The sequence below is a fragment of the Anolis sagrei genome, chromosome X (genome assembly GCF_037176765.1).
Source record: "Anolis sagrei isolate rAnoSag1 chromosome X, rAnoSag1.mat, whole genome shotgun sequence".
NCBI lineage: Eukaryota > Metazoa > Chordata > Lepidosauria > Squamata > Dactyloidae > Anolis > Anolis sagrei.
This window is the reverse complement of record NC_090034.1, coordinates 83877476-83903616: the sequence shown is the minus strand read 5'-3', so window position 1 is coordinate 83903616 and position 26141 is coordinate 83877476. Positions and strand designations below refer to the sequence as shown.

Genomic DNA, 26141 nt, shown 5'->3' with positions numbered 1-26141 from the left:
CTTCGATCGATGCACCCGGCGCTCGGCGAAGAGGAAGTCCGCCCGGGTATTCAAGAGGAGAGAAGGAGCGCCGAGCGTAGCTGATGCAATCCATAGAGCGGTGGCCTCGCAGGTGAGGGAAGGGGTTTATGTTTTAGGAATGGGGGAAAAGGCAGGTGAAGCTCAAAAGGGGTTGAGAGAAGGATTTGGGGAAGGGGAGAGGTGAGAAGAGCCGAACACGTGGTTTAGAATGACAGCATGGTGAGGAACATGGTGGATTTGGGGTTTGGGGGTGAATTGGAGAAGATTTGGGGGTATTTTGGCCTGACAGGATTGTCTCTGGGTAACTAAGTAGGCTACTCAGAGACAAGCCTGTCAGCCTTCTTCCACAAGGTTGGGGGCCTACAACTCCCAGCATGGCTGGCTGCGGGATGATGGGAATTGTAGGCCTCCAACCTTGTGGAAGAAGGGCTGAATTGAAATATGTTAGCTATCAATATCTAGCTATCTATATAAGTATGAATGAATGTTGGGTACGGAGGTTAGTTGATGTCCTTCGTGTTCACCTTCAGTCATTCTGGCTGGAGACGATTAGAGCTATAATAATAATAATAATAATCTAAAATCTATGTATTGTTGAAGGCTTTCGTGGCCGGAATCACTGGGTTGTTGTAGGTTTTTTCGGGCTATATGGCCATGGTCTAGAGGCATTCTCTCCTGACGTTTCTCCTGCATCTATGGCAAGCATCCTCAGAGGTAGTGAGGTATGTTGGAAGTAGGAAAAAGGGTGAGACAAAGGATTCTTGTCTGCTGGAGCTAGGTGTGAATGTTTTAACTGACGACCTTGATTAATCTAATCTAAACCTCTCAACAAAAGATTGCTCCAGGCACTGCCAGGCAATCAAATGCTAATCAAGGTGGTTAGTTGAAACATTCACACCTAGCTCCAGCACACAAGAGTCCTTTGCCCCACCCTTTTTCCTAGTTCCAACAGACCTCACTACCTCTGAGGATGCTTGCCATAGATGCAGGAGAAACGTCAGGAGAGAATGCCTCTAGACCATGGCCATATAGCCCAAAAAAACCTACAACAACCCAGTGATTCCGGTCATGAAAGCCTTCGACAATACATAGATTATTATTATTATTATTACAGCTCTAATCGTCTCCACCCTGGTCATTCCACAGATATATAAACCCTTTTTCTTAGTTCCAACACTACCTCTGAGGATGCTTGCCATAGATGCAGGCGAAACGTCAGGAGAAATGCCTCTAGAACATGGCCATATAGCCCGAAAAAACCTACAACAACCCAATAATAATCTATATAAATAAAAATGTAATGTTCGTTTGTGGGATTAACAGAACTCAAAAACCACTGGACGAATTAACCCCAAATTTGGACACAATACACCTATCAGGCCAACAAGTGACCATCACTCATAAAAACACTGAAAAACACAGTGGAAGAGACTTCAAAGGCCAAAAAATAAAAAATACATTACAACACATGCACAAAACACATATACACAGACTGGGCACAGCAAGTATATAAATAAAAATGTAATGGCCATTTGTGGGATTAGCATAACTCAAAAACCACTGGATGAATTGACACCAAATTTGGACACAAGACATCTCTCAGGCCAACAAGTGACCATCACTCATAAAACCCTTAACAACACAGCAGAAAAGACTTTAAAAGCCAAGAAATAAGAAATACATGTGCACACCCCATATATATATATATATATATATATATATATATACACACACACACACACACACGCACACACACGCACACACATGCAAACACACATATATACACATATACACAGACTGGGCCACAGCAACGTGTGGCAGGGGACGGCTAGTCTATAGAAATAAAAATGTCATGTTCGTTTGTGGGATTGACAGAACTAAAAATCCACTAGACTAATTGACACCAAATATGGGCACAAGACATCTAACAACCCAATGTATGTCCTTCACTCAAAAAAAATGATGTTGTCATTTGGGAGTTGTAGTTGCTGGGATTTATAGTTCACCTCCAATCAAACAGCATTCTGAACCCCACCAACGATGGAATTGAACCAAACTTGGCACACAGTTCTCCCATGACCAACAGAAAATCCTGGAAGGGTTTGGTGGGCAGTGTCCTTTGGTTTTGGAGTTGTAGTTCACCTGCATCCAGAGATCACCGTGGACTCAAACAATGATGGATCTGGACCAAACTTTATAAGAATACTCAGTATACCCAAATGTGAACACTGGTGGAATTTGCGAAAAATAGAATCTTGACATTTGGGAGATGTAGTTGCTGGGATTTATAGTTCACCTACAATCACAGAGCATTCTGAACCCCACCAACGATAGAGTTGGACCAAACCTCCCACACAGAACCCCCATGTGGGCCACAGCAATGCATGGCAGGGGACGGCTAGTATATAAATAAAAATGTAATGTTCATTTGTGGGATTAACAGAACTCAAAAACCAGTGGGCCAATTGACACCAAATTTGGACAGCATAGACCTAACAACCCAATGTATGACCTTCACTCAAAAGTTTTGATTTTGTCATTTGGGAGTTGTAGTTGCTGGGATTTATAGTTCACCTACAATCAAAGAGCATTCTGAACTCCACCAATTATGGCATTGAACCAAACGTGGCACAAAGGACTCCCATGACCAACAGAAAATATTTGAAAGGTTTGGTGGGCATTGATCTTAAGTTTGGGACTTGTAGTTCACCTACATCCAGAGAGCACTGTTGACTCAAACAATGATGGATCTGAACCAAACTTGGCACAAATATTCCATTTGCCCAAATATGAACATAGATGGAGTTTGGGGAAAATAGACCTTGACATTTGGGAGTTGTAGTTACTGGGATTTATAGTTCACCTACAATCAAAGAGCATTCTGAACTCCAGCAACAACAGAATTGACCCAAACTTCCCACACACAACAAGGGAGATGTAAGATAACTCTCCAAAAGCGCAACGGAAAAGCCACGTTTTGAGGTTCTTCTTGAAAGCTTCTAAGGTAGGGGCTTGCCTAATCTCTCTGGGCAATGCGTTCCAGAGACGAGGGGCCACGGAGGAGAAAGCTCTCTCCCTTGTTTCCATAAGTCTGGTGTGTGATAATGGAGGGTGCGAAAGGAGGGCCTCCCCCGAAGAACAAAGGGATCGGGCAGTTTTGTGGGAGGAGATGCGGTCACGAAGGTAGGCAGGTCCCAAACCGTTTAGGGCTTTATAGGTGATGACCTGCACCTTGAATTGGTACCAGAAAACAAATGGCAGCCAATGGAGCTCCTTAAACAGGGGGGTTGACTGCTCGCTGTAATTCGCTCCCGAGTTGTAGTCCTGCTCCTTCTGGATGTATCCAGCAGGTTAATAATAATATAATAATAAAACATTATTTATATTCCGCTCTATCTCCCCAAAGGGACTCAGGGCAGATTCCAAACATAAAAGGCAAGCGTTCAATGTCCGAATACAACAACAATACATCCATACTAACAAAATTTATACAACCCAACATATAAATATGAATTATAACTTAGCAAACTACAATTAAATAAAAAGCACTGCCAGTTATAACAGACATAAGACAAAACATCAAATGGAAACAATAATTTCCCATTTCTTTGGGGCAAATCGATTTAGGTTCCTAGAAATGGAAATGGCTTCTGTTTTGCAGGTGGTCTTTGATGTCACCCATCTTCAGTCTCCCCTCCCAAGTGCTCTTCTGTCTGGGGAATTATAGGAGTTGTAGTCCTTCCCCATCTGGAAGATGGGCTGAGGTTCTCCCAGCAGGGTCTCCTGAGTGTGTATTTCCCTCCCAAGGGCCATGCTGGTTAGGGAGAATGGGATTTGTGGTCCCAACCAGTCTGGAAGGAGGGTTGAGGTTTGTGATCATTGGATTTTGGAAAAATTGTCTTGTTGTGAAAACAAGGATTGGTGATAAAGCTTTAATGGAGACACCTTTTCCCCATGAAAACTCTTTCAGAAATGAATTTCTTTTCCTAGGAATAGATTTCTCTAATTTCCTGTTGTCTCATCCCCCCCCCCCCCCGGCCCCATTTGTGGGAGGCCCCGGTGGCACATGGGTTAAACTGCTGACCAAAAGTTGGTGGTTTGAATCCGGGGAGCAGGATGAGCTCCCATCTGTCAGCTCCAGCTTCCCGTGCAGGGACATGAGAGAAGCCTCCCACAGGATGGTAAAACATCTGGGCATTCCCTGGGCAATATCCTTGCAGACGACCAATTCTCTCACAACAGAAGCAACTTGCAGTTTCTCAAGTTGCTCCTGACACGAAAAAAAACCTCTCATTTGTAATTATGAGTCATTTGTAAGTCAGATATTTGTAACTTGGGAACTGCCTGCGTGTGCAATTACAAGTATTTCCAAACCTGAGAAACATCAACCTCTTGCATAAAAGATCCTCAACCTATAATTATTTCCTAAACCAGGATAAAAGCAGGGCAACTGGTCCTTTCCTCCTATTTTCTTTTTAATCTGTTAAATTTTGTGTTTCTGTCCTCATATATAAGTATCTCGGGACAGGATGCAGACTCCAAAGTACGCAACCAGAAACAGTGCACACCATCTGTTAGGTTACTTTTTTTTCCTTGCAAAGGAAACTTAAGAGGGTGAAATGTGATTTAAGGTGTTGTCTCTCAGATCCCGGTCTGACAGACGTCAGCAAAGACTAAATCCTATTTGGCACAGACCCAGGTGGGCTGAGGGTGGGAGTGGCAGCCAGCCTCTTCTTTCTGTTTCGATTCTGTTCTTTTTCCGCTGAACAACTCCACTGGGGCCTCCTCTCTGAACCTATTCATCCATCTCACCCATAGCATCACAACAGAAAAGGCTACCAAAGAAGGCAGTAGGCTTTCCTTCCTTGGAGGTATGTAAGCAGAGTTTCCATGCCTGTGGACCCTTCCACACAGCCCTATAGCCCAGAATATCTGCTTTGGACTGGGTTATCTGAGTCCACACTCAGATAATGTGAGATTTTCCACCTTGATATTCTGGGATATAGAGCTGTGTGGAAGGGTCCAGAGCCCACATTCAGATAATGTGGGATTTTCTGCCTTGATATTCTGGAATATAGGGCTGTGTGGAAGGGTCCTGTGAGTCAACGATGATGGAGACATATATTGCTGCACTGGCAGAGTGTTGGAATCTCTTTCCAATTTCACAATCCAGTAGAATTGTAGAGATAAAAAAAAACCCCAAAGGTCATTGATGCCATTCACTTGTCAATTCAGAATTGTATACCTGAGGGCCTAGGTAGGAAATCCCACATTTTCAAGGTAGGAAATCCCACATCATCTGAGTGAGGATTCAGATAACCCAGTTCAAAGCAGATATTGTGAGATTTCCTGCCATGATATTCTGGGGTATAGGGCTGTCTGGAAGGGCCCTAAGGCCCCATATACACAGCCACATAAAATTCAGATTATCTGCTTTAAACTGGCTTATTTAATATACATGGGGCCCCCAGTGGTGCAGTGGGTTAAACCGCTGAGCTGCTGAACTTGCTACCCGAAAGGTCACAGGTTCAAATCTGAGGAGCGGCATGAGCTACTGCTGTTAGCCGCACTTTCTGCCAACCTAGCAGTTCAAAAACATGCAAATGTAAGTAGATCAATAGGTAGCGCTCCAGCAGGAAGTGAACGACACTCCATGCAGTCATGCTGGCCACGTGACCCTGGGGGTGTCTGTGGACAACGTTTGCACTTCGGCTTAGAAATGGAGATGAGCACCAACCCCCATAGTTGGACATGACTGGACTTAATATCAGGGGAATACCTTTATCTTATTAGTATACACTGCCATATAATCCAGTTCAAAGCAGATAATCTGGATTTTATATGACAGTTTTGATAGGGCCTAAAATATCCTGGATAAGTGGCCATCCAAACTCTTATTTAAAGCTTTTCAGCGCGAGTTAACCATTACCTTCCATGTTAATCTGTTTCACTTTCAATCTGCTCTTACTATGTGGAGCTTCCTTCTAAGGCCCCTTCCACATTGCCCCTACATCCCAGGAGCCAATCCCAGATTATCTCTTTATCCCAAATTATCTAGTAGTGTGGACTCATATAATCCAGTTTAAATTGGAAAACCTTGGATCCGATCCTGGGATATAGGGCAGTGCAGAAGGGGCCTAAGACTCGGTAGAAATCCCACTTTCTTGTAACTCAAATCCATTACTTTAGGTATAAACAGAGATTCCGTGTTTTAATTCTAATTCATGATGCATTTTTTTTAAAAAAAGTTAATATTTACATAGCTTTGCTTTGCTTTTGATTTGTATTGTATTATATCATGTGCACTGTTAGCTGCTTGAGTCCCTATGTCAGGAGAAAGGTGGGATACAAATAAAGTAAATAAATAAATAGGTGCCATGTTCAGGAACAGCTTGTGCCAGCCCTACTGATAGTGAGATGGCTACTGTAGGCCTTCTAGCTATTGCTTCCTCGCATCTTCACCTCTCAAATATATTTTGGTTCCAGACGTTTCCCATCCTTTCACCCTTGCCCACTGTCTCTTTCCCAACTCTTCTTTCTGAATTCCTTTTGCCAATGGCGGGACCACATTGAACCACTTAACTTCCTCCAATCCATTTCATGTGCCAATCTGTTGCCTGGCTCCTCACCTCAAGGCCCTTCCAGACAGGCCCTATATCCCAGGATCTGATCCCAGATTTTCTGTTTATCCCAAATTATCTAGCAGTGTGGACTCATATAATCCAGTTTAAATAGGAAAACCTTGGATCCGATCCTGGGATATCGGGCCTGTCTGGAAGGGTCCTCTTAAGACAGAACCACATAGTATCCTAGAGCTTTGGTTCTTTTGGAGCAGTGTGGTTTTGTCTCTTGAAAGACAGCAGAGGGAATATTTCCAGAACAGAAAATCTAGACGATAATAACTGGGCAGATAAAGTGAGAAATGCCCATGTTTTAATAGTGTGCCAAATTTGGATGTAGAGGAAGTGATCCCTTGCTCCTCATTGCCAATATCTCGAATTGTTCGGACTTGCCACCCACTTAAGCAAAGTAGCAAGCATCTGAAAATGGATTTGCAACCCTTCACCTTTTTTGCTGTCCCCATCTTGTCTTATTGCCTCAGCCACTATCTTTGGAAAATGGAAAATTCAGTAGGATGTGATTATCCTTTGAAGAAGGAAGAGAGAGCTGCCTCTTTTCCCGTTCTTGGCATGGCTGTGCTTTCACTTGGTTTCCCCTGAATTGTGTGTGTTTTGTTTAGTTTCAGGGCTTGAAACGAGCAGCTTTTGGCATCATGGGGCACGAACTGACAGCAGAAGAGAAGTACCACCTGATCACCCGGAATTTACAGGTACTTCTAACACAAGTGTGGATAACTATTTTGGAGGAGAGGGGCTAATTCCAACCAACCAACCCCTCCCCCCTCTGATAGGCTGCACTCCAACACACAAACTTCCAAGCTTTCATCTTTGACTTCTTTGAGTTTCTGAATATTTTTTGACAGTGATATTGTGCTTTTTTTTTTTTTTACTTCTAGGAAGTTCTTGGTGAGGATAAATTGAAGGCAATCTTGAAGGAGCGTGAGCTGAAGATCTACTGGGGGACGGCCACAACAGGCAAGCCTCACATTGCCTACTTTGTGCCCATGTCCAAAATAGCAGATTTCCTCAAGGCTGGCTGTGAGGTGAGACAGCATAATCCACCTGATCCTGTCCCCTTTGGCTCTTTTTTTTCCCCCAGGGAGCAGAAATCTGCAAATATTTGAAAGTATATTGTTTGGAACATGGAATGATTTTGTGTTTTGAGGTTTTTTTTGTTTGTTTTTTCTTTGTTTTGTTTGTTTGCTTGTTTGTTTTTTTGCTGCTTTAGAGACTAGGAAACCACAAAACCATCTTTGGCAGGCAGTATTTTAATCGCTTTGGTCTAAGTGTATTTTTCCTCGCTGTCAGGTGACGATCCTATTTGCTGACCTCCATGCTTACCTGGACAACATGAAGGCCCCCTGGGAGCTGCTGGAGCTGCGCACCCAGTATTACGAGAACGTGATCAAGGCCATGCTGGAGAGCATCGGGGTCCCTCTAGAGAAGCTCACCTTCATCCGGGGAACGAACTACCAGCTCAGCAAGTAAGTCCACTCAGAAGTGAGTGCTCTGAACTTCTGAGGGCATATAGAGCCTTCAATCTTCAGTTGGCATTTCTGTTGATGCCGAGAAGATACTCTTAATCCTCCAGATGTTTAGTCTAGTTTTGACAACTGATTTGCAAAGGGAAGTTGGTGACAGTTTCCTACAAGGACTACGCTTCTGTATGGTGCAGAGAATGGAACGAATATCCTCTTCAGGACCACCATGCTGCTTTCTGGGGTCATCTAAAGAATTTTTGTCGCTTGGAAAAGTGAAAAAGATCTAAAAAGAATTGTAGAGAAACTTGATTAGACTATATTCAAATGGCCAAGCTATTTAATGGTATTTGGGGAGGAAATAATGAAGAGTTTGCAAAAAAAAAAAAAGGAGGCTGGAATTTGAATATCTGGAAAAAGACAAATGTAGCATTTAAAGTAGCCGCAAGGGGAATCTACCAAAATAGTTGAAAGAGTAGGCTTTATTAGGTATACGATTCACAGGGAGTAGTGACGGAAGTCATGGTTGGTGAGTTCACGGGTGAGAGGAAGGAGGGAAAGGATTTGTTAGGATGAGCTGCTGTAAGTTTTCCAGGCTGTATGGCCATGTTCCAGAAGCATTCTCTTCTGAGTTTCACCCACCTCTATGGAAGGCATCCTCAGAGGTTGTAAGGCATATTGGAAACTAAGCAAGGGACATTTATATATTTGTGGAAGGCCCAGGATGGAAGAAAGAACTCTTGTTTGTTGGAGGCAAGTGTGAATGTTGCACTTAATCACCTTGATTAGCATTTGTTGCACTTAATCACCTTGATTTGTTAGGATGTTGTAATGTATCTGTTTTGCAAGTTTTTGCTAGTTGTAATTTGTGTTTCTACTTGTCACTTGCATACAATAAAAATTAAAAATTGTTAATCAAGAAATCTTGTTGCATATCCTCCAATATCGAGAATGGCATGGTCAAGACATGCAGTAGAACCAGAGCTTGGCAAAGTAACATTTTTGGTCAACAACTCCCCAAGTTATCTCCACATCCAGCTTGGTGAGCAACCATGTTGGCTGGGGATGGTGGATTTAGGAGCAGATGTAGGGCCTCAGCCTCTCCCTGCTCAACCTTGAACAGCCCATTAGACCTTTGCCTCATAGGGAAAGAGGAATCCCCCCCCATAACAACTTGGGTTTTCATCCCACTCAGGGAATACACACTGGACGTGTACCGGCTCTCCTCCGTCGTCACCCAGCATGACGCCAAGAAAGCGGGAGCCGAAGTGGTTAAGCAGGTGGAGCACCCCTTGCTCAGTGGCCTCCTCTACCCAGGACTTCAGGTACCTATCTGCATTTGCCAAGTTTTCCCGGGTCAAGAGAATATCATAGACATTCCTTTCACAGCCATCTATTTTTTTTCTACAGGCCCTAGATGAGGAGTATCTGAAAGTCGATGCCCAGTTTGGAGGAGTAGATCAGAGAAAGATTTTCACTTTTGCCGAAAAGGTGAGCTGTGAGACAGGGCTGACCTTTAGACCATTGTGGGATTGCTTTTCAAGGCTGGGACGGGAGTTAGATGCCTTGACTTAATCCAAGGCACTTTGGTCCCTGAGTTGGAAAATGCCAGCCAGCAACCTCTTATCTCCATCTGAAAAGAGGGCACATCCTGCTGGTGTCATGAAAATATGGGTATGAATGGAATTGCATGAAAGGAATGAATGAACGAGAGCTAATTTGACCAACTACCTGCTTGCTGAACTGTAATTAAAAGTTGCTAATAAGAACTGAAATGGTTGACCGGCCATAATAAACTGTGATAAGAACTGTGACAGTGATAAGAGAAATTTTTGCATCTGCTTACATCTGTCAACGTTTGCTGACCAGAAACCAGATTAACTCTAAAGGAAATGATCTCTGTTTACATTCGTCAAAGACAATGCTCTTTCAAGTCAAACTCAAGACAATTTCAAACAGGACAATTATTTACAACATCAGAAGAAATATTTCTATATACGAGACCCTATTACAATCCAAAAAGTGTGACAAAGATACTGTTCACCCGCTATGCTCTGCTCCATTGGGAAGAAGGGTAGTATACCTTGGAGTATCAGTATCAATGGAATGCAGTCTTCATTTTGCCTCCCTTTCTCAAGGGAAGAGAGGAAGGAGTGCAATTTTGGAGTCTTGGATTTTGTGCAGAAATCAGGTTCTGTTGTATGGAAAACAGAGATCTGGTCCTTGCCACTGTGCTTCGGGAAAGGATGCATTTTAGAAGTCTTGGCATTATGGATGTTTTGGAACTGTGCATTGGCAGATTTGCAAGGAAGCAGACTCGCCTAAGACGTTCATGTAGGAAGAATGGAGAAATAGTGATGTATGAATGAGGATGACTGAATGTATGTTTATGTGAATGTGAAAGCTGAGTAAAATGTAATCCCCCTTTGTTTGTTTGTTAGCCAATGTAACTGTAAGTTGTTTGGGAATCCAGTGTAGTTACATAGAATCTGTATATCTAATGTTCTGTAAAAGTTCTGATATACCCTTTCACACTGAAATTGCAATAAAAAGAACCTTTGTTTAAAAAGTATTCATGACACTGGGACTGGGATTTTCTTGTTCTGGAGCCATTGGAACAGATCCAATGCCTCTCTCAGCTGATGTTCTGTTTCTACTAGCAGCATTTGGCAACATTTGTGTGAAAGTACTCAGGAATCTAGTCCAGATTTTCAGTGAGAACTCCCAGGGACTGAACCCTATGGCCCAAACAGATTCAGAGCACATTTGATAGCTCCTTTAGTGTTTGGACTAAAACAAGAGTGAATCCCCCTTGAGAAGGCAATAGCACCTTCCCATCCCTTAGCATACTGTCTCTGACTTGGGAAATAGTGATCAATCATCTTTGTTGGCATCTGAATTTCTAACCCCATTAAATCTGTCCTTATTGCTACATCTTGTGGTGGGGAATTCCACTGTTTAAATATGGGCAGCATAAGGAAGGACACTCTAATCTCTCACCATTTATTTCAGTAGAGCCTCACATTGTTTCATTGTTATAAGAGCGTTTTAAGCTCTTATTGTCTTGACCCTGTGCAGGGAGAAAGGTGGCATATTGATTAATTGGTTGATTCCCTTTCTTGTGTCTGTGTCTTTCTCTCTAGTACCTTCCCTCTTTGGGTTACGCCAAGCGCATCCATCTCATGAATCCCATGGTGCCAGGGCTGACCGGTAGCAAGATGAGTTCCTCAGAGGAGGTAAGCTTCCAAACTTGACACACACCAAAAGAGCTGTATCCTGGAGGGAGGGAAACTTAAATTTAGAGAGGTTTCTCCCCTTAAGATGCCTCCAGTGAGCAAACTGGATAACAAGGAATGCTGTACGATATTTGAGGCTGAAAGAAGAAGTTTCTAGTGTAGGTTTTCATGGACTCTAAAGATTCCTTTATATATTTTTATGCTGGCTACCTCCTACTATTTGGTTGCTTGTTACCAGGGTAGTTCTTGACACTTCACTCCAAGAAAAGATCACATGCCTTCTGCCATTCAAGCATTCTGACTCCATTAGACAATGAAAATGAATACCAGGGCCTTCTTCTGAATCACTGCCCATCCCTTTTTTTAGGAGTCCAAGATTGACCTCCTGGATCGCAAGGAGGACGTAAAGAAGAAGCTTAAGAAAGCCTTCTGTGAACCAGGAAACGTGGAGAACAATGGGGTCTTGTCCTTCATCAAGCATGTCCTGTTCCCACTCAGATCAGGTAATGGCTTCTAATTATTATTATTATTATTATCATTTGAAACACAACAAGATGAGTCCACAGCAGACAAGATCACTCTGCTGGCTGTTGTATTGGATCACACGTCGGACACTTCCCAAGTGTCTAGGACTGTGTGATGTATCAGATAATAATGCGTGAAGATCCCAATAAGGTGGCCTTCTGCAGCTGGCAGATGGTAATTTTGTCAGTGCCGATTGTGCTTTAGTGCAGGCCAAGGTCTTTAGGCACTGTACCCAATGTGCTGATCACCACTGGGACCACCTTGACTGGCTTGTGCCAGAGTCTTTGCAGTTCGATCTTTAAATCCTCACATCTTGTCAGCTTTTCCAGTTGTTTCTCTTCAATCCTGCTGTCACCTGGGATTGCAACATCGACGATCCATACTTTGTTTTTTAACATGATCCTGAGATCAGGAGTATTGTGCTCCAAAACTCCATCAGTCTGAATTCGGAATTATTATTATTATTATTATTATTATTATTATTATTATTTTCACCTTGTGATTTTGTGATACGAAATCCAGTATATATATCTCATTTGCTATCTCATACAGTGTTTTTGTGTCAGTAAAATAATAATAATTTTATTTTTGTACCCCGCCTCCTTCTCCCCGAAGGGATTTAGGGCAGCTTGCATGAGGACAAGCTCGAGATTCAACATAGTTAAAATCTAACAACAAAATTCATAGAAACATTTCAAACAATATCAAACAAGCACAGAATACATTACATAGCGAACATCTAGCAACCTTCAGTGGTCTGAATAGTGCACAGTTCTGGCTTTTAGGCAGCCAAAAGGCAGGCCAGATCTATAGTGTGGGGACAGGAGTCGATCAGAAATTGGTTTGCTGTCAAGTGGAGAATTCAGAGGAGCCTGTGGGCCACCTTTCTTATTGCTTGGATAGGCACCCAGTTCTTGTTCATGTGATTCTGTGACTTTTCTGTCTCCTCACAGAGTTTGTGATCCTTCGAGATGAGAAATGGGGAGGAAATAAGACCTACACAGATTATGGAGACCTAGAGAAGGAGTTTGCTGACCAGGTAAGATGCTGAGAAGCGTGAAAGACAATGTCCAGTAGCAGAAAAGAATTAACTTGTACGAATATTTTTTTGCATTCACTTATCTGTCTTGAGGCAGAAAAAATGATACAAAGGCCAAGAACGCATTGGGGCTGCAAATTTTCCTGAAGTGCTTTTAAGCTTGCTATACATAACTAATGCGGGAGAAAGATAGTTCCCGCTTTCAAAATTTGCTTTTCTTTGTTTTGATTCGGCAGCCTGTAACCGTTGGGAGTCCAGGCAAATTGAGCCACTGAGTCCTCATAGTGACGCAATATCACATATGATAATGAATTAGAATCCTATTGCATATTTCCCCAAATCAGCTCAGTAGTCCTAATGACCATTTGGCTCTCCATCCTCCTTTCTGCCGGCAGACTGTCCATCCTGGGGACCTCAAGAACTCAGTGGAGGTGTCCCTCAACAAGCTCCTGGAACCCATCAGACAGAAGTTCAACACTCCCGAGATGAAGAAACTCACGAGTTGTGCATATCCCGATCCATCCAAAGCAAGTAAGTGGGGAAGGGCACTAGCAGATGTGTCTTCTGCTCTCCATGAGGCACCCATGCCCCCATCTCCTCTTCCTTTTGCCCTGTTGGCCAATAGAGCCAAGCAGGTTGAAACACATTCCCCATCAAGGGCTTTCCACCGGTGCCTAGAAGAGCTGATGTGCTTCAGTGGCCGTGTCCCACCTCCTTCTGAGCCACAAGTATCCCTTGACAGTAGATGGCTACTGTGGGCCTTCTAGCTATTGTTTCCTGCATCTCTATCCCTCAAATATATCTTGGTTCCAGGTGTTTCCCCATCCTTTGACCCTGGTGCACTGTCTCTTTCCCAACTCTTCTTTCTGAATTCCTTTCTTTTGGAACAAATCCACATGTTAGATTTGAGTCTGGTTCACCATTGTCTGAGTCTGGCTTTCCTAGTTGGAAGAAAAGTATGGCTGGAATGTTTTGGGTGTCCTACATCATACGTTACACTTTTTCTGAGTTTACACAGCAGTCAAGAGGCATGGCCCTTGTGGTGCCTACAGCCTTTCCTCTCCTGTCTGCCACCATCCCCACTGTAACTGCACCAGTGTGGGGCCCCAGTAGGACTCTGGCTAATAGATTTTGGCAAACCCAGCAACTATACATCCCTCCATAGTTTTCCTGTAATGGAGAAAGAGGACCTTCAATTGGATTAGGTCCTCCCTTGTGCTCACCCCTTCACTCTCCAAGGCCTGCATTGACTGTAGCCCCAGAGTGAGGCCCATCGCTCCCCAAGACCTGCAGCGACAGTAGCCCAGAGTGAGGCCCATCGCTCTGCAAGACCTTTAGTGACAGTAGCCCCAGAGTGAGGCCCATCACTCTCCAAGGCCTGCAGTGACAGTAGCCCCAAAGTGAGGCCCATCATTCCCCAAGACCTGCATTGACTGTAGCCCCAGAGTGAGGCCCATCGCTCTCCAAGGCCTGCAGCGACAGGAGCCCCAGAGTGAGGCCCATCGCTCTCCAAGGCCTGCAGCGACAGGAGCCCCAGAATGAGGCCCATCGCTCTCCAAGGTCTGCAGCGACAGGAGCCCCAGAGTGAGGCCCATCGCTCTCCAAGGCCTGCAGCGACAGGAGCCCCAGAGTGAGGCCCATCGCTCTCCAAGGCCTGCAGCGACAGGAGCCCCAGAGTGAGGCCCATCGCTCTCCAAGGCCTGCAGCGACAGGAGCCCCAGAATGAGGCCCATCGCTCTCCAAGGCCTGCAGCGACAGGAGCCCCAGAGTGAGGCCCATCGCTCTCCAAGGCCTGCAGCGACAGGAGCCCCAGAGTGAGGCCCATCGCTCTCCAAGGCCTGCAGCGACAGGAGCCCCAGAATGAGGCCCATCGCTCTCCAAGGTCTGCAGCGACAGGAGCCCCAGAGTGAGGCCCATCGCTCTCCAAGGCCTGCAGCGACAGGAGCCCCAGAGTGAGGCCCATCGCTCTCCAAGGCCTGCAGCGACAGGAGCCCCAGAGTGAGGCCCATCGCTCTCCAAGGCCTGCAGCGACAGGAGCCCCAGAGTGAGGCCCATCGCTCTCCAAGGCCTGCAGCGACAGGAGCCCCAGAGTGAGGCCCATCGCTCTCCAAGGCCTGCAGCGACAGGAGCCCCAGAGTGAGGCCCATCGCTCTCCAAGGCCTGCAGCGACAGGAGCCCCAGAGTGAGGCCCATCGCTCTCCAAGGCCTGCAGCGACAGGAGCCCCAGAGTGAGGCCCATCGCTCTCCAAGGCCTGCAGCGACAGGAGCCCCAGAGTGAGGCCCATCGCTCTCCAAGGCCTGCAGCGACAGGAGCCCCAGAGTGAGGCCCATCGCTCTCCAAGGCCTGCAGCGACATGAGCCCCAGGGTGAGGCCCATCGCTCCACAAGACCTGCAGCGACAATAACCCCAGATTGAGGCCCATCACTCTCCAAGACCTGCAGCAACAGTAGCCCCAGAGTGAGGCCCATTGCTCTCCAAGACGTGCAGCGACACTAGCCCCAGATTGAGGCCCATCACTCTCCAAGACCTGCAGTGACAGTAGCCCCAGAGTGAGGCCCATCTCTCTCCAAGACCTGCAGCGACACTAGCCCCAGAGTGAGGCCCATTGCTCTCCAAGACCTGCAGCGACAGTAGCCCCAGAGTGAGGCCCATCTCTCTCCAAGGCCTCCATTGACAGTAGCCCCAGAGTGAGGCCCATCTCTCTCCAAGACCTGCAGCGACAGGAGACCCAGAATGAGACCCATCACTCCCCAAGGCCTCCATTGACAGTAGCCCCAGAGTGAGGCCCACCATTCAAACTTAGATTCCTTACTTTTTTTTCTATCCTGACCCTATTGCTTTCATTTAACACACCTCCATCTTTGTTCCCTCTCTTTTCCCAATGTTGTCTGTTCCACTCATTCCTTTGGGGTGGAGGGGCAGGGTATTCCCTTTCAGAGGCAATCCTAGCTCTGTTCTGCGGTGGCATTGATCTCCGGAAAGCTATTTCAGGACTCTCTCTGCCCCTCCTCCCCACCGCCAATGTTGTTGCTATTTCTCAAAAAGAGAGCTGGCTTTCCATAACCACCTTTCCCATCTCTTGTCCAAACACAGAGCCGGCTGCAAAGAACCCTCCGAAGAATTCAGATCCTGAAGAAGTGGTGCCGTCCCGGGTGGACTTCCGAATTGGGAAGGTGCTTAGCGTGGAGAAGGTAGGCTCAAGATCCAGCATTCTACTTGCATGGTGTTATATCCGTACTTATTTACACAGTGGCGGCGTTACTCCAAACTGACGTTGAACACCGACATTGTGCCAGTATGCCTGTTTTTTGCATCTTTGTACAGAGGGGAATAATGCATGGGCGCCTTTTTTGGCAAAGCCAGGGATTCAAGTGGTGAGTGGTGAGGATTAGGGAATAGTTATGGACTACAACAAACAACAGCAAAACTTTATATACCGCTCTATCTCCCCAAGGAGACTCAGAGCTGTTTCAAAGTAACATAATCAATACATACAAAAAAAACAGCATAAACATAAAATTAACAAGACAATATAAGCATTAAAAACCACAATAGCACATATATTTAAAATAATCCTGCCTGTTCAAGGCAGTTTAAAAGGCCGGGCTGGGCTAGTGCGATTTTAGAGGGCCCAGGAAATTAGGTAGAGTCTATGGCTGTACATTTCCAGGGCCTAATAGGAGGAAGTGACCTGGGTAATTGGTAGAAAAAGATATGGCCAATTTCAACAGTATCTGGGGCAGAGCTAGAACTAATCGTTCTCAAAGGTTTGTTTAAACCACCAGGAGTTCAGGCTCTTACGAAAGGAGGAGAGGGATGGGGCCTGTCTTATTTCTCCAGAAAGGGCGTTCCAGAGGTGGGGGGCCACCACCGTGAAGGCCTTCTCTCTTGTCCCCACCAACCGTGCTTCCGACTGTGGTGGGAGCAAAAGGAGGGCCTCCCCAGAAGATCGTAAAGTTCACACCGGTTCATAGAGGGAGATGCAATTGCAAAGATAGGCGAGGCCCGAACTGTTTAGAACTTTATAGGTCATAATCTGCACCTTGAATTTGGCTTGGCAACTTATCGGCAGCCAGTGAATCTGTTTGAAAAGGGGTGTTGTATGCTCCCTATAGTGTGCGCCAGTAAGGAGCCTGGCTGCTGCCCATTGTACCAGTTGGAGCTTCCGGGCTGTCTTCAAGGGCAGCCCCACGTAGCAATAGTCCAATCTGGATGTAACCAAGTCGTGGACCACGCTGGCCAAGTCAGACTTCACAAAGTATGGTCGTAGCTGGCGCACGAGTTTAAGTTGTGTAAAGGCCTTCCCGGCCACCGCCGACACCTGAGCATCAAGTGACAGCGTTGAGTCCAGGAGGACCCCCAAGCTACGGACCTGCGCCCTCAGGGGGAGTGTAACCCCGTCAAGCACAGGTTGCCACTCAATACCCAGGTTGGCCCCACAACTGGCCAGGAGGACCTCTGTCTTGTTTGGATTAAGCTTCAACCTGTTAGCCTTCATCCAGTCCATCTATCTATGAATGCATGTATGAATGCATGTTCAGAAACCTCTTGGATACTTCCCACTAGAGCTGGTTAGTTCTAGGTAGAGTAAGTCTATTCAGACAGCTCCTTCATGCGTCAACACATAGCTCAATGTCACGAGTTCAGTAGCTTTACTGTAATCGAGACTCAAGAGAATGTAGACCTGCATGAAATGGTGGGGGTTCGGCTTATGCAGTCCCAAAATGCATTCATCCATTCTGTGATTGACCTCAAAAGAGCAGCTGCTGCAGAAGGGAATTCAGCAACAGAGAGGAGGCCTGCACTGCAGGGTTCCCTCTGTTTTTCATTGCTCCATATACAAGTGCTGATTCTTCTTCACTTCCAACATTCTCACCCCAAAAGGGACATTTAGCAAACTTTAGCTTATACAGAGCTGGTACAGCTCATGTCTGCAGTACTACAGAATTGTTATTTGCGTTACCAGTCATTATGCTGCTGTGTCCCCCGTCCCCCCCGCAGCACCCTGATGCCGACACGCTCTATGTGGAAAAGATCGACGTGGGGGAGCCAGAGCCACGAACAGTGGTGAGCGGCCTGGTCCAGTTTGTGAAACAAGAAGAGCTGCAGGACCGGCTGGTGGTCGTGGTCTGCAATATGAGGCCCCAAAAGATGAGAGGGATCGAGAGTCAAGCCATGCTGCTCTGCGCCGCCAGGTACACAAGGGAAATGGGGCCTTGGATTCTGGAAGGGGAATCAGGAGGGTGGCTAATTGATATGGTCACTCTTTGGGGATTGGTAGATGGGTTTGCGTATTTACTTGAATCTAATGCTCACCTTTTTTTGGCTAAGTGACCTTGCCAAAATTGGGGTGCAAATTTGATTCACGTCATATGGTGATCTTAGTACTAAGCCAAAGCAAAAGGGGAAGGAGCTGAAGGAGCTGCACCTGGACTTTCTCTTTGAGGGAATGTCATCTCTAATTAAATGGCCATGGTTCAATGCTATAGCAATCACGGTATTACTATTTATCATTTGGTGAGTCATCAGCATTCTTTGGCAGAGAAGACTCAAGGCCTTGTTGAACTACAGCTCCCATGACTCCATAGTATTGAACCAAAGGCAATTAAAGTGGATTCATTTTGCAGCATCAATGCACCCCAAGCTTTGTTTTTTTCCATCGCTGGAAGCTTTGCTCTTCTAACACAATTATTTATAATGAAGGCATTCTAAGCAGGCAGCAATAGTAATACACATCTTTTTTTGACCAAATGACAAAAGAGTGCACTTTTTGCCACTGCGTATTACATTTGGCAGCAAATGTAATACGCAGTGGCGCAGTGGGTTAAAGCACTGAGCTGCTGAGCTTGTTGACCAAAAGGTCGCAGGTTCGATTCCATGGAGTGGCGTGAGCTTCCGCTGTCAGCCCTAGCTTCTGCCAACCTAGCAGTTCAAAAACATGCAAATGTGAGTAGATCAATAGGTACCACTCCGGTGGGAAGGTAACGGCGCTCCATGCAGTCATGCTGGCCACATGACCTTGGAGGTGTCTATGGACAATGCTGGCTCTTCGGCTTAGAAATGGAGATGAGCACCACACCCCAGAGTCAGACATGACTGGACTTAATGTCAGGGGGAAACCTTTACTACTTTTTTTTATTTCAGGTTTTAAAAATGGAGGTGTGCATTAGATTCAATGGTGTGTGAGATTCAAGTCAATACGGGTAATATCATAGGAGAGGTGAGCTCAGGAGCAACTACAAGTCTCTTCTGGTGTGAGAGAATTGGCCGTCTGTAAGGATGTTGCCCAGAGGATGCCCGTATGTTTTACCATCCTGTGGGAGGCTTCTCTCATGCCCCCGCATGAGAAGCTGGATCTGACAGACAGGAGCTCACCCCGCTCCCTGGATTTGAACCGCCGAGCTTTCAGTTAGCAGTCCTGCCAGCACAAGGGTTTAACCCATTGCGCCATCAAGGATCTAGCTCAGGAGCTAAAGAGCTGCAGCCAGGTTGCTCACTGGAGCTGGCTGCAGGGAGTGGACAATCCCCCCTCCAGCAACAGCTGCACTGGCTGCCAGTTGGTTTCCAGGCGCAATTCAAAGGGCTGGTTATGGCCTTTAAAGCCCTACCTGGCTCAGGTCCAGGCTATTTGGCTGACTGCAGCTCCTTGTATAAGCTGCCTGGGCCCTGTGGTTCAGAAGAGGCCCTTCTCTTGGTCTCACCTCCATCGCAAACTCTATTCTTAGTGGGAATGAGAGAGGACAGGGCCTTTCTTTTCCATGGCTGCCGATCGACTCTGGAACTCCCTCCTCCTCCTTCCCAGGGATGCTCCCTGCTATACTTCCTTCCAGCAGCAGCCTGAAACCTTTTTATTCAAACAGGTTTTTAAAGAAGAAGATCTTAAACATCAAGTCAGGGGATGCTGTGATTTTTAGCTTTGAATACCTTTTTGTGAATTTTAATACCATTAACGTTTAATTCCATTTTAATGTTTGTATATTGGTCGATTTTAAATTTGTATTGAAAAGTTTTTAATGTAAGCCACTTTGATTCTTTGTGGAGAGAAAAAGCAGAGTATAAACATAATCAACATTTTTTTTTGTTTCATACACAAGATTAGTACACAGCAAACAAGATCCCTATTCTGGCTTTTGTATTAGATCACAAGTGTCTAAGACTGTGTGATGTATTGGTGAATAATGCATGCAGATCCAAGTAGGGTGGCCTTTTGCAGCTGAAAGATGGGAATTTTGTCAGAGCTGATTGTTTTTAAGTATGAGCCAAGGTCTTTAGGCACTGCACCCAGTGTGCCGCTTATTATTATTAACATTGTTATTTATTATTATTTATTTACAGCATTTATATTCCGCCCTTCTCACCCCGCAGGGGACTCAGGGCGGATTACAGTGTACACATATATGGCAAACATTCAATGCCAATTTTAACATACAATATATACAGACATACACAGAGGCTATTTAACTTTTTCTGGCCGCCAGGGGAGCTGTCGCTTTCATCGTCCATCTGTGACACTGATGAAGTACTTCCGCATTCCCCGCATGCTTTTTTGCTGGAGTCTTTTTTATGGCCTCATAAATTAGTTAATTTAGCCTCCCCACACTTTAAGGTGGTATCTCTAATTTTCCTACTTGACAGATGCCAACTGTCTTTCGAGTTGCAAAGGTCGACAACAGGCTACACAATTGGTTGGAAACCCACTCCAACCTGGGCTGGCTTTGAACTCATGACCTTTTGGTCAGAGTGATCTTAATGCAGCTGACACTCAGCCAGCTGTGCCATATCATTATTATTATTATTATTATTATTATTATTATTATTATTATTATGTGCCCTGGATTATCACACCCCATTCCCCATAATGTCATAGGTTTGTTGGGGTTTTTTTTCTTTTTCACCCTGAAACATTTCAGGTGCCTTTTTGGGAGTAAGAATGTTTCAATAGAATAATTGGGAGAAAGGGCACATCAGTTGTATATAACCCCAGGACACAGTGTAGAAAAATATTTATATTTAAAAATAAATAAATAGAAGTTGCCCCACCCCAGCAATCCTAACTGCTCTCTAAGTTGCATCCCAATTTTGCCATTGTTTGGGGCCAAGGGTTGTTTTTTGTCCCATGAAGCAACATCTTGTTACATGAACCAACATATGTGGTGGAGGCTCCTTCTTTGGAAGCTTTTAGACAGAGGCTGGATGGCCATCTGTCAGGGGTGATTTGAATGCAATATTCCTGCTTCTTGGCAGGGGGTTGGACTGGATGGCCCATTAGGTCTCTTCCAACTCTATATGGCTTACTTGTGCTTGGATCCAAAGCCTCTCCTGGGCCTAAGATGAATCAGAGTAGGCCAAAAGCCCTCAGAAGACAGGGAGAAAGGGGTTCCGGTTAATATATGCTGGCACCCCGTTTTTCCCTGTTCTCCAAGCGTTTCGTCAAAAACTGAATTTGGCCGTTAGACCAGGAAAGTTTTCCCCATTTTGGATATGTTTTTGTTAGTTGAGAAAAGGACCAAATAGACACTGGCTTCTTTATTGCTACCAGTTTGTATATGTTTTCTCAGTCTCTCTTCCTCCTCCACAGCACTGGGGAACCCTGCCAAATAGAGCCCCTGGATCCACCGTCAGGATCGTGCCCCGGGGAGCGAGTGTTTGTGGAAGGTTATGAGAGCGGTCAAGCTGACGAGGAGCTGAAACCCAAGAAGAAGGTGTTTGAGAAGTTGCAGGTGAGCAGGAAGGGGAAGAAACCTCAGCAATTCTATGTCTTTTGGGGACTCAGAAAACAACAAGGACTGGTAACTGCCTGGAAAAGGGATGTAGGGACTCAGCTTAAAGCTGGAAGGAAGCTTGGAGGACCATCTATGATCTGATTTGATGATGCTGTCACACAGTTTTTGTGTGACACTGTGTCACACAGTTTTTGTGTGGCCGCCTGTCCACTTCCAATCTCAATTCAAAGTGCTGCTTTTTACCTATAAAGCTCTATACAGCTTACTTGTCCGAACGCTTCTGCCTCTACGTCCCACCTCGTAACTTAAGATCATCCGGGGAGGCCCTGCTCTCGCTACCAACATTGCAAATGCGGCTGGTGGGGACGAGAGACAGGGCCTTCTCAGTGGTGGCCCCCCCACCTGTGGAACGTGCTTCCAAGCAAGATACAATCAACCCCATCCCTCCTGGCTTTCAGGAAGAAAGTAAAATTGTGGCTATGGGACCAGGCTTTCGGTCAACAGACATAAATCAGCACTTTAATGGAAATGGGTTGGAAAGGCGATTTACATTAAGATACGATTTTCAAATGTTTTTACTGTATATGCTCGAGTATAAGCCTAGTTTTTCAGACCTTTCTTTAGGCTGAAAAAGTCCCCCTCGGCTTATACTCGAGTCAAGGTTATTTATTATTTTACTCTGTTATAAATACATAATAAATGCATTATTATTACATGTATTATTTTACTTTAATGTTGTTATTATTGCATTTATTATTTTACTCTTTTTATTATTATTGTTAATATTACATTTCCATTATATTTCTCTATTATTATTATTACCTTTATTATTTTAATTATTTATTTTTATTGGAAGGATACACAAGCACATTTACATTGAAGAAGGTCAGAATGATTTAATCAGAGTTGGGCAGTCTTATCATAAATATTCAAAAACATTTAACCTCTTGATGCCTCAATTAATGTGATTTTATTTGTATCTATTTTTATTTTGAAATTTACCAATAGCTGCTGCATTTCCCACCCTTGGCTTATACTCGAGTCAATCAATTTTCCCAGTTTTTTGTGGTAAAATTAGGTGCCTCGACTTATATTCGGGTCCGCTTATACTCGAGTATATACAGAATATTGTTTAAGTAATTGCTTTTGTATATATGTATTTTAATGTTTTAATGGTTTGTTTTAATGGTTGTTTGTATGAATTGTAACGGCATCGAATGGCTGCCATGTAAGCCGTCCTGAGTCCCCCTTCGGGGGTAGAGAAGAGACGGGATAGAAATACCAGAAATAATAAATAAATAATAAAATTAAAACATGGAGAAAGTTTATGAAACTGCAAAAACCTCTGATCTTGTGGGAGGGAGATCCTGCAACAGCACGTTTTGCTATAGTTTTTCAATGAAAATCTCATTGAGTCTCAACCAATTTAGCATTGATTGTGGCAGCCACAAAAACAAAGTTTCTGGAGTATAACAATTACTTTTAAAATAAGGACCACACAATGAAACAGGAAATAACACTTTCAAACCAGGAACAGAACATTTTTCAAATTTTGTGACATGGTGTTACTTTTAATGTCCTTCCAGGCTCTTTGAAATTTTGCTTGAGAAAAATTCAGGGGAGGAAAAGGGGACTCTTTTGCTGAGTGACTGCAAGCACAGTTTCCCCATCTGCCATGGCAGATTCACCCAAATGAGTACAACACTGGGATTTCCTTTATTGCAATAGCTCTGACTCAGTCTTGCTGACACTCCTTGGCAGCCACTCTCTGGAGTGTGAATCCATTCTTTTTCAGCCACAAGTAGAAATCATCTTGCCTGCAAGATGGGATTGGGCTACAGCTCTCAGCAGGTCTCAGCCATTTGCAGCCAGTAGTGAGGAGTGCTGGGAGTCTCGCTCAACTATTATTTATATCCCACCTTTCCAAGAATGAGATGCAGATCATTCATTTTTTAGTAGTCTGCATGTTTCCCATCCCAGCAAAAAAAAGAGATGGTTTTCTAATATGAAGCCACTGGAGAAGTGCTGCAAGAATTGTTCCTGGGGCCAGTTCAGTTCAAAATCTTTATTAATGACTTGGATAAAGGTTTACAGGGCATATTTATCAAGTTTGCAGAATCTAGGAGTGATCCTAGATTCATTGTTGAGCCTAGAACTCCAGGTCTCAGCGGTGGCTAGAGGAGCTTTTACACAATGAAGACTTTGTGCACCAGTTGTACCAATATCTTAGGAAGTCGGACTTGGCCACAGTGGTCCACACTCTTGTTACATCCCGAATAGACTATTGCAACACGCTCTATGTGGGGTTGCCTTTGAAGACTGTTCAGAAGTCTTTAGTCCAACAGGCAGCAGCCAGATTGCTTACGAGAGCGGGGTACAGGGAGCACATAATTCCCCTGTTACATCAGCTCCACTGGCTGCCAATCAGCTACCGAGCACAATTCAAAGTGCTGGCTTTAGCTTATAAAGCCTTAATGGTTCCAACCCAGCTTATCTGTCCTAACATAGCTCCCTTTATAATCCACCTTGGAGGTTAAGATCGTCGGGGGAGGCCCTGCTCATGGTCTTACCACCCTCGCAAGCGCGACTGGTGGGGACGAGACACAGGGCCTTTTCAGTGGTGGTGGGGACGAGACAGGGCCTTCTCAGTGGTGGCCCCTTGTCTGTGGAACTCAATGATTTCATGTGATTGACAAATAGATAAACCTTGGGCTGTGATTTGAATCTGCATGATTTTAATTGATGTTTTAATAATTTATGTTTTAATTTCTTGGTTTTAATTGCAACTGTTACTTGTAATTGTATGCTGTCAGCATTGAATTTCTGCCTGTTGTGAGGCCGCTCCGAGTCCCCCTCTGGGTTGAGAAGGGTGGGGTACAAATGTGGGAAATAAATAAATAAACAAAGACACCAAATTGGGAAGGATAGCTAATACTCCAGAAGACAGGATCAAAATTCAAAATGTCCTCAATAGATTAGAGGTCAAACTAACCATTTTGTTAGCCAAAACTAACAAAATGAATTTCAACAAGGACAAATGTAAGATACTACACTTAGGCAGAAAAAAAAATGCAAAGATACAGAATGGGTGATGCCAGGCTCAACAACTGTCTGTGTGCCAAAGATCTTAGAACATAAGCCAACAATGTGATGCAGCAGTTTAAAAAGCCAATGTGATTTTGGGCTGCATCAAAAGGGGTATAATGTCCAGATCAAGGGAAGTCATGGTGATGCTCTATTCTGCTTTGGTTAGACCTCACTTGGAATAACACTGCATCCAGTTCTGGACATCACAGGTTAAAAGAGATGTTGGCAAACTGGAAGGTGTCCAGAGGAGGGCAACGGAAATGATCAAAGGTCTGGAAACCATACCCTATGAGGAACATTTTAAAGAGCTGGGTCTGTTTAGCCTACAGAAGATAAAGTTGAGAGGAGATATGATAGCCATGTATAAATATGTGAAAGGATGCCATAAGGAAGAGGGAGCAGGCTTGTTTTCTGCTGCCCTGCCAATTTTTCAATATATATAAGAAAGGAGATTCCACCTGAACATTAGGAAGAATTTCCTGACTGTGAGAGCTGTTCAGCAGTGAAACTCTCTGCCTCAGAGTCCAGAGGAGGCTCCTTCTTTGGAGGCTTTAAAACATGGATGGCCTTCTGTTGGGAGAGCTTTGATTGTGCTTTTCTTGCATGGCAGGGGGTTGGACTTGATGGCCCATGTGGTCTCTCGCAACACTATGATTCTAAGGTGCCTCTTTGGCCTGATGACTCTTCTGCCCTTTCTCTTTCCAGGCCGACTTCCTGATTTCCGAGGAACTTGTGGCCCAGTGGAAAGGGAAGGCCTTCATGACCAAGCTTGGGAAACTCACCTGCAAAACCCTGAAAGGTGGCACCATCCGCTAGGTCTCCTCGTTTGGGGTTCCTCTCCTCCACGCTGCATCTTGCCCAATGAACATCCCTTACGTGCCATCATTGCCATCGAAAAAATGCCAGGAGAGGACTTGGCTTCAAGGCTCCGGAGGGGGGCAAAAGGGGCATTCCAAAGCAGAGGAGGCCATTGCTCAAAGACCTAGCTCTGAAATCAAGTCAAGTTTATATCAGGGAGGAACGAGCCCATTGCTGCAAGTGGGACCCTGCAAATACTTCAAAGGCGCAAGGTGGAGACTGTGCCTACACCAGTATGTTTTCAGGCCCAAGTAAGAAGTCCTGCAAAAGTAGCTGAACTGCACCTCCCATTGTCCCTTACTATTGACAGTGTCATCTAGGCCTCATGGAAGGTGCAATCCCAGTCTTCCTCCCCTCCGGTCTGTTTGCAGCCTTGTGTCCATGTTAGAAGTCGCCGTCCTTCTAAAAACTTCCACTAAGACCAGATCCAGGCTAGCAAAGCATGCAGGAGGGGATCTCGCATCACATTAGCTAAGGTTATATTTCTGTCTGTCATGAACACTAGATTCTAAATCCAGTGTCTTCCATCCTCAAATAAAACGGTCACAACATG

At 44.9% G+C, this 26141-nt stretch overlaps 1 protein-coding gene across 2 annotated transcripts; it reads left to right on the top strand.

Annotated features, from left to right (window-relative positions):
* Positions 1 to 8: 8 nt before the first annotated feature.
* On the top strand, positions 9 to 26141 carry YARS1 (tyrosyl-tRNA synthetase 1). 2 transcript variants are annotated; one of them, XM_060784113.2, is made up of 14 exons: positions 9 to 112; positions 7262 to 7351; positions 7538 to 7684; positions 7950 to 8125; positions 9315 to 9444; positions 9530 to 9610; positions 11263 to 11355; positions 11723 to 11858; positions 12834 to 12919; positions 13315 to 13450; positions 16014 to 16111; positions 17922 to 18115; positions 21499 to 21640; positions 25436 to 26141. In XM_060784113.2, the coding sequence occupies exons 2-14, from the start codon at positions 7295 to 7297 to the stop codon at positions 25544 to 25546; spliced, it is 1587 nt and encodes a 528-aa protein (XP_060640096.2). In that variant the 5' UTR covers positions 9 to 112; positions 7262 to 7294; the 3' UTR covers positions 25547 to 26141. The 2 variants fall into 2 exon arrangements, with proteins under 2 accessions (XP_060640096.2, XP_067316707.1); XM_067460606.1 differs by lacking the exon at positions 9 to 112 and adding an exon at positions 4806 to 4892.

What these genes read in the sequence shown, in the direction of transcription:
- YARS1 (XM_060784113.2), top strand. Translation starts at nt 7,295, where the DNA reads ATGGGGCACGAACTGACAGCAGAAGAGAAGTACCACCTGATCACCCGG. An exon ending in CCTGTTCCCACTCAGATCAG is followed by an intron (nt 11,859 to 12,833) that starts GTAATGGCTTCT and finishes GTCTCCTCACAG; the next exon opens with AGTTTGTGATCCTTCGAGAT. An exon ending in AGAAGGAGTTTGCTGACCAG is followed by an intron (nt 12,920 to 13,314) that starts GTAAGATGCTGA and finishes TTCTGCCGGCAG; the next exon opens with ACTGTCCATCCTGGGGACCT.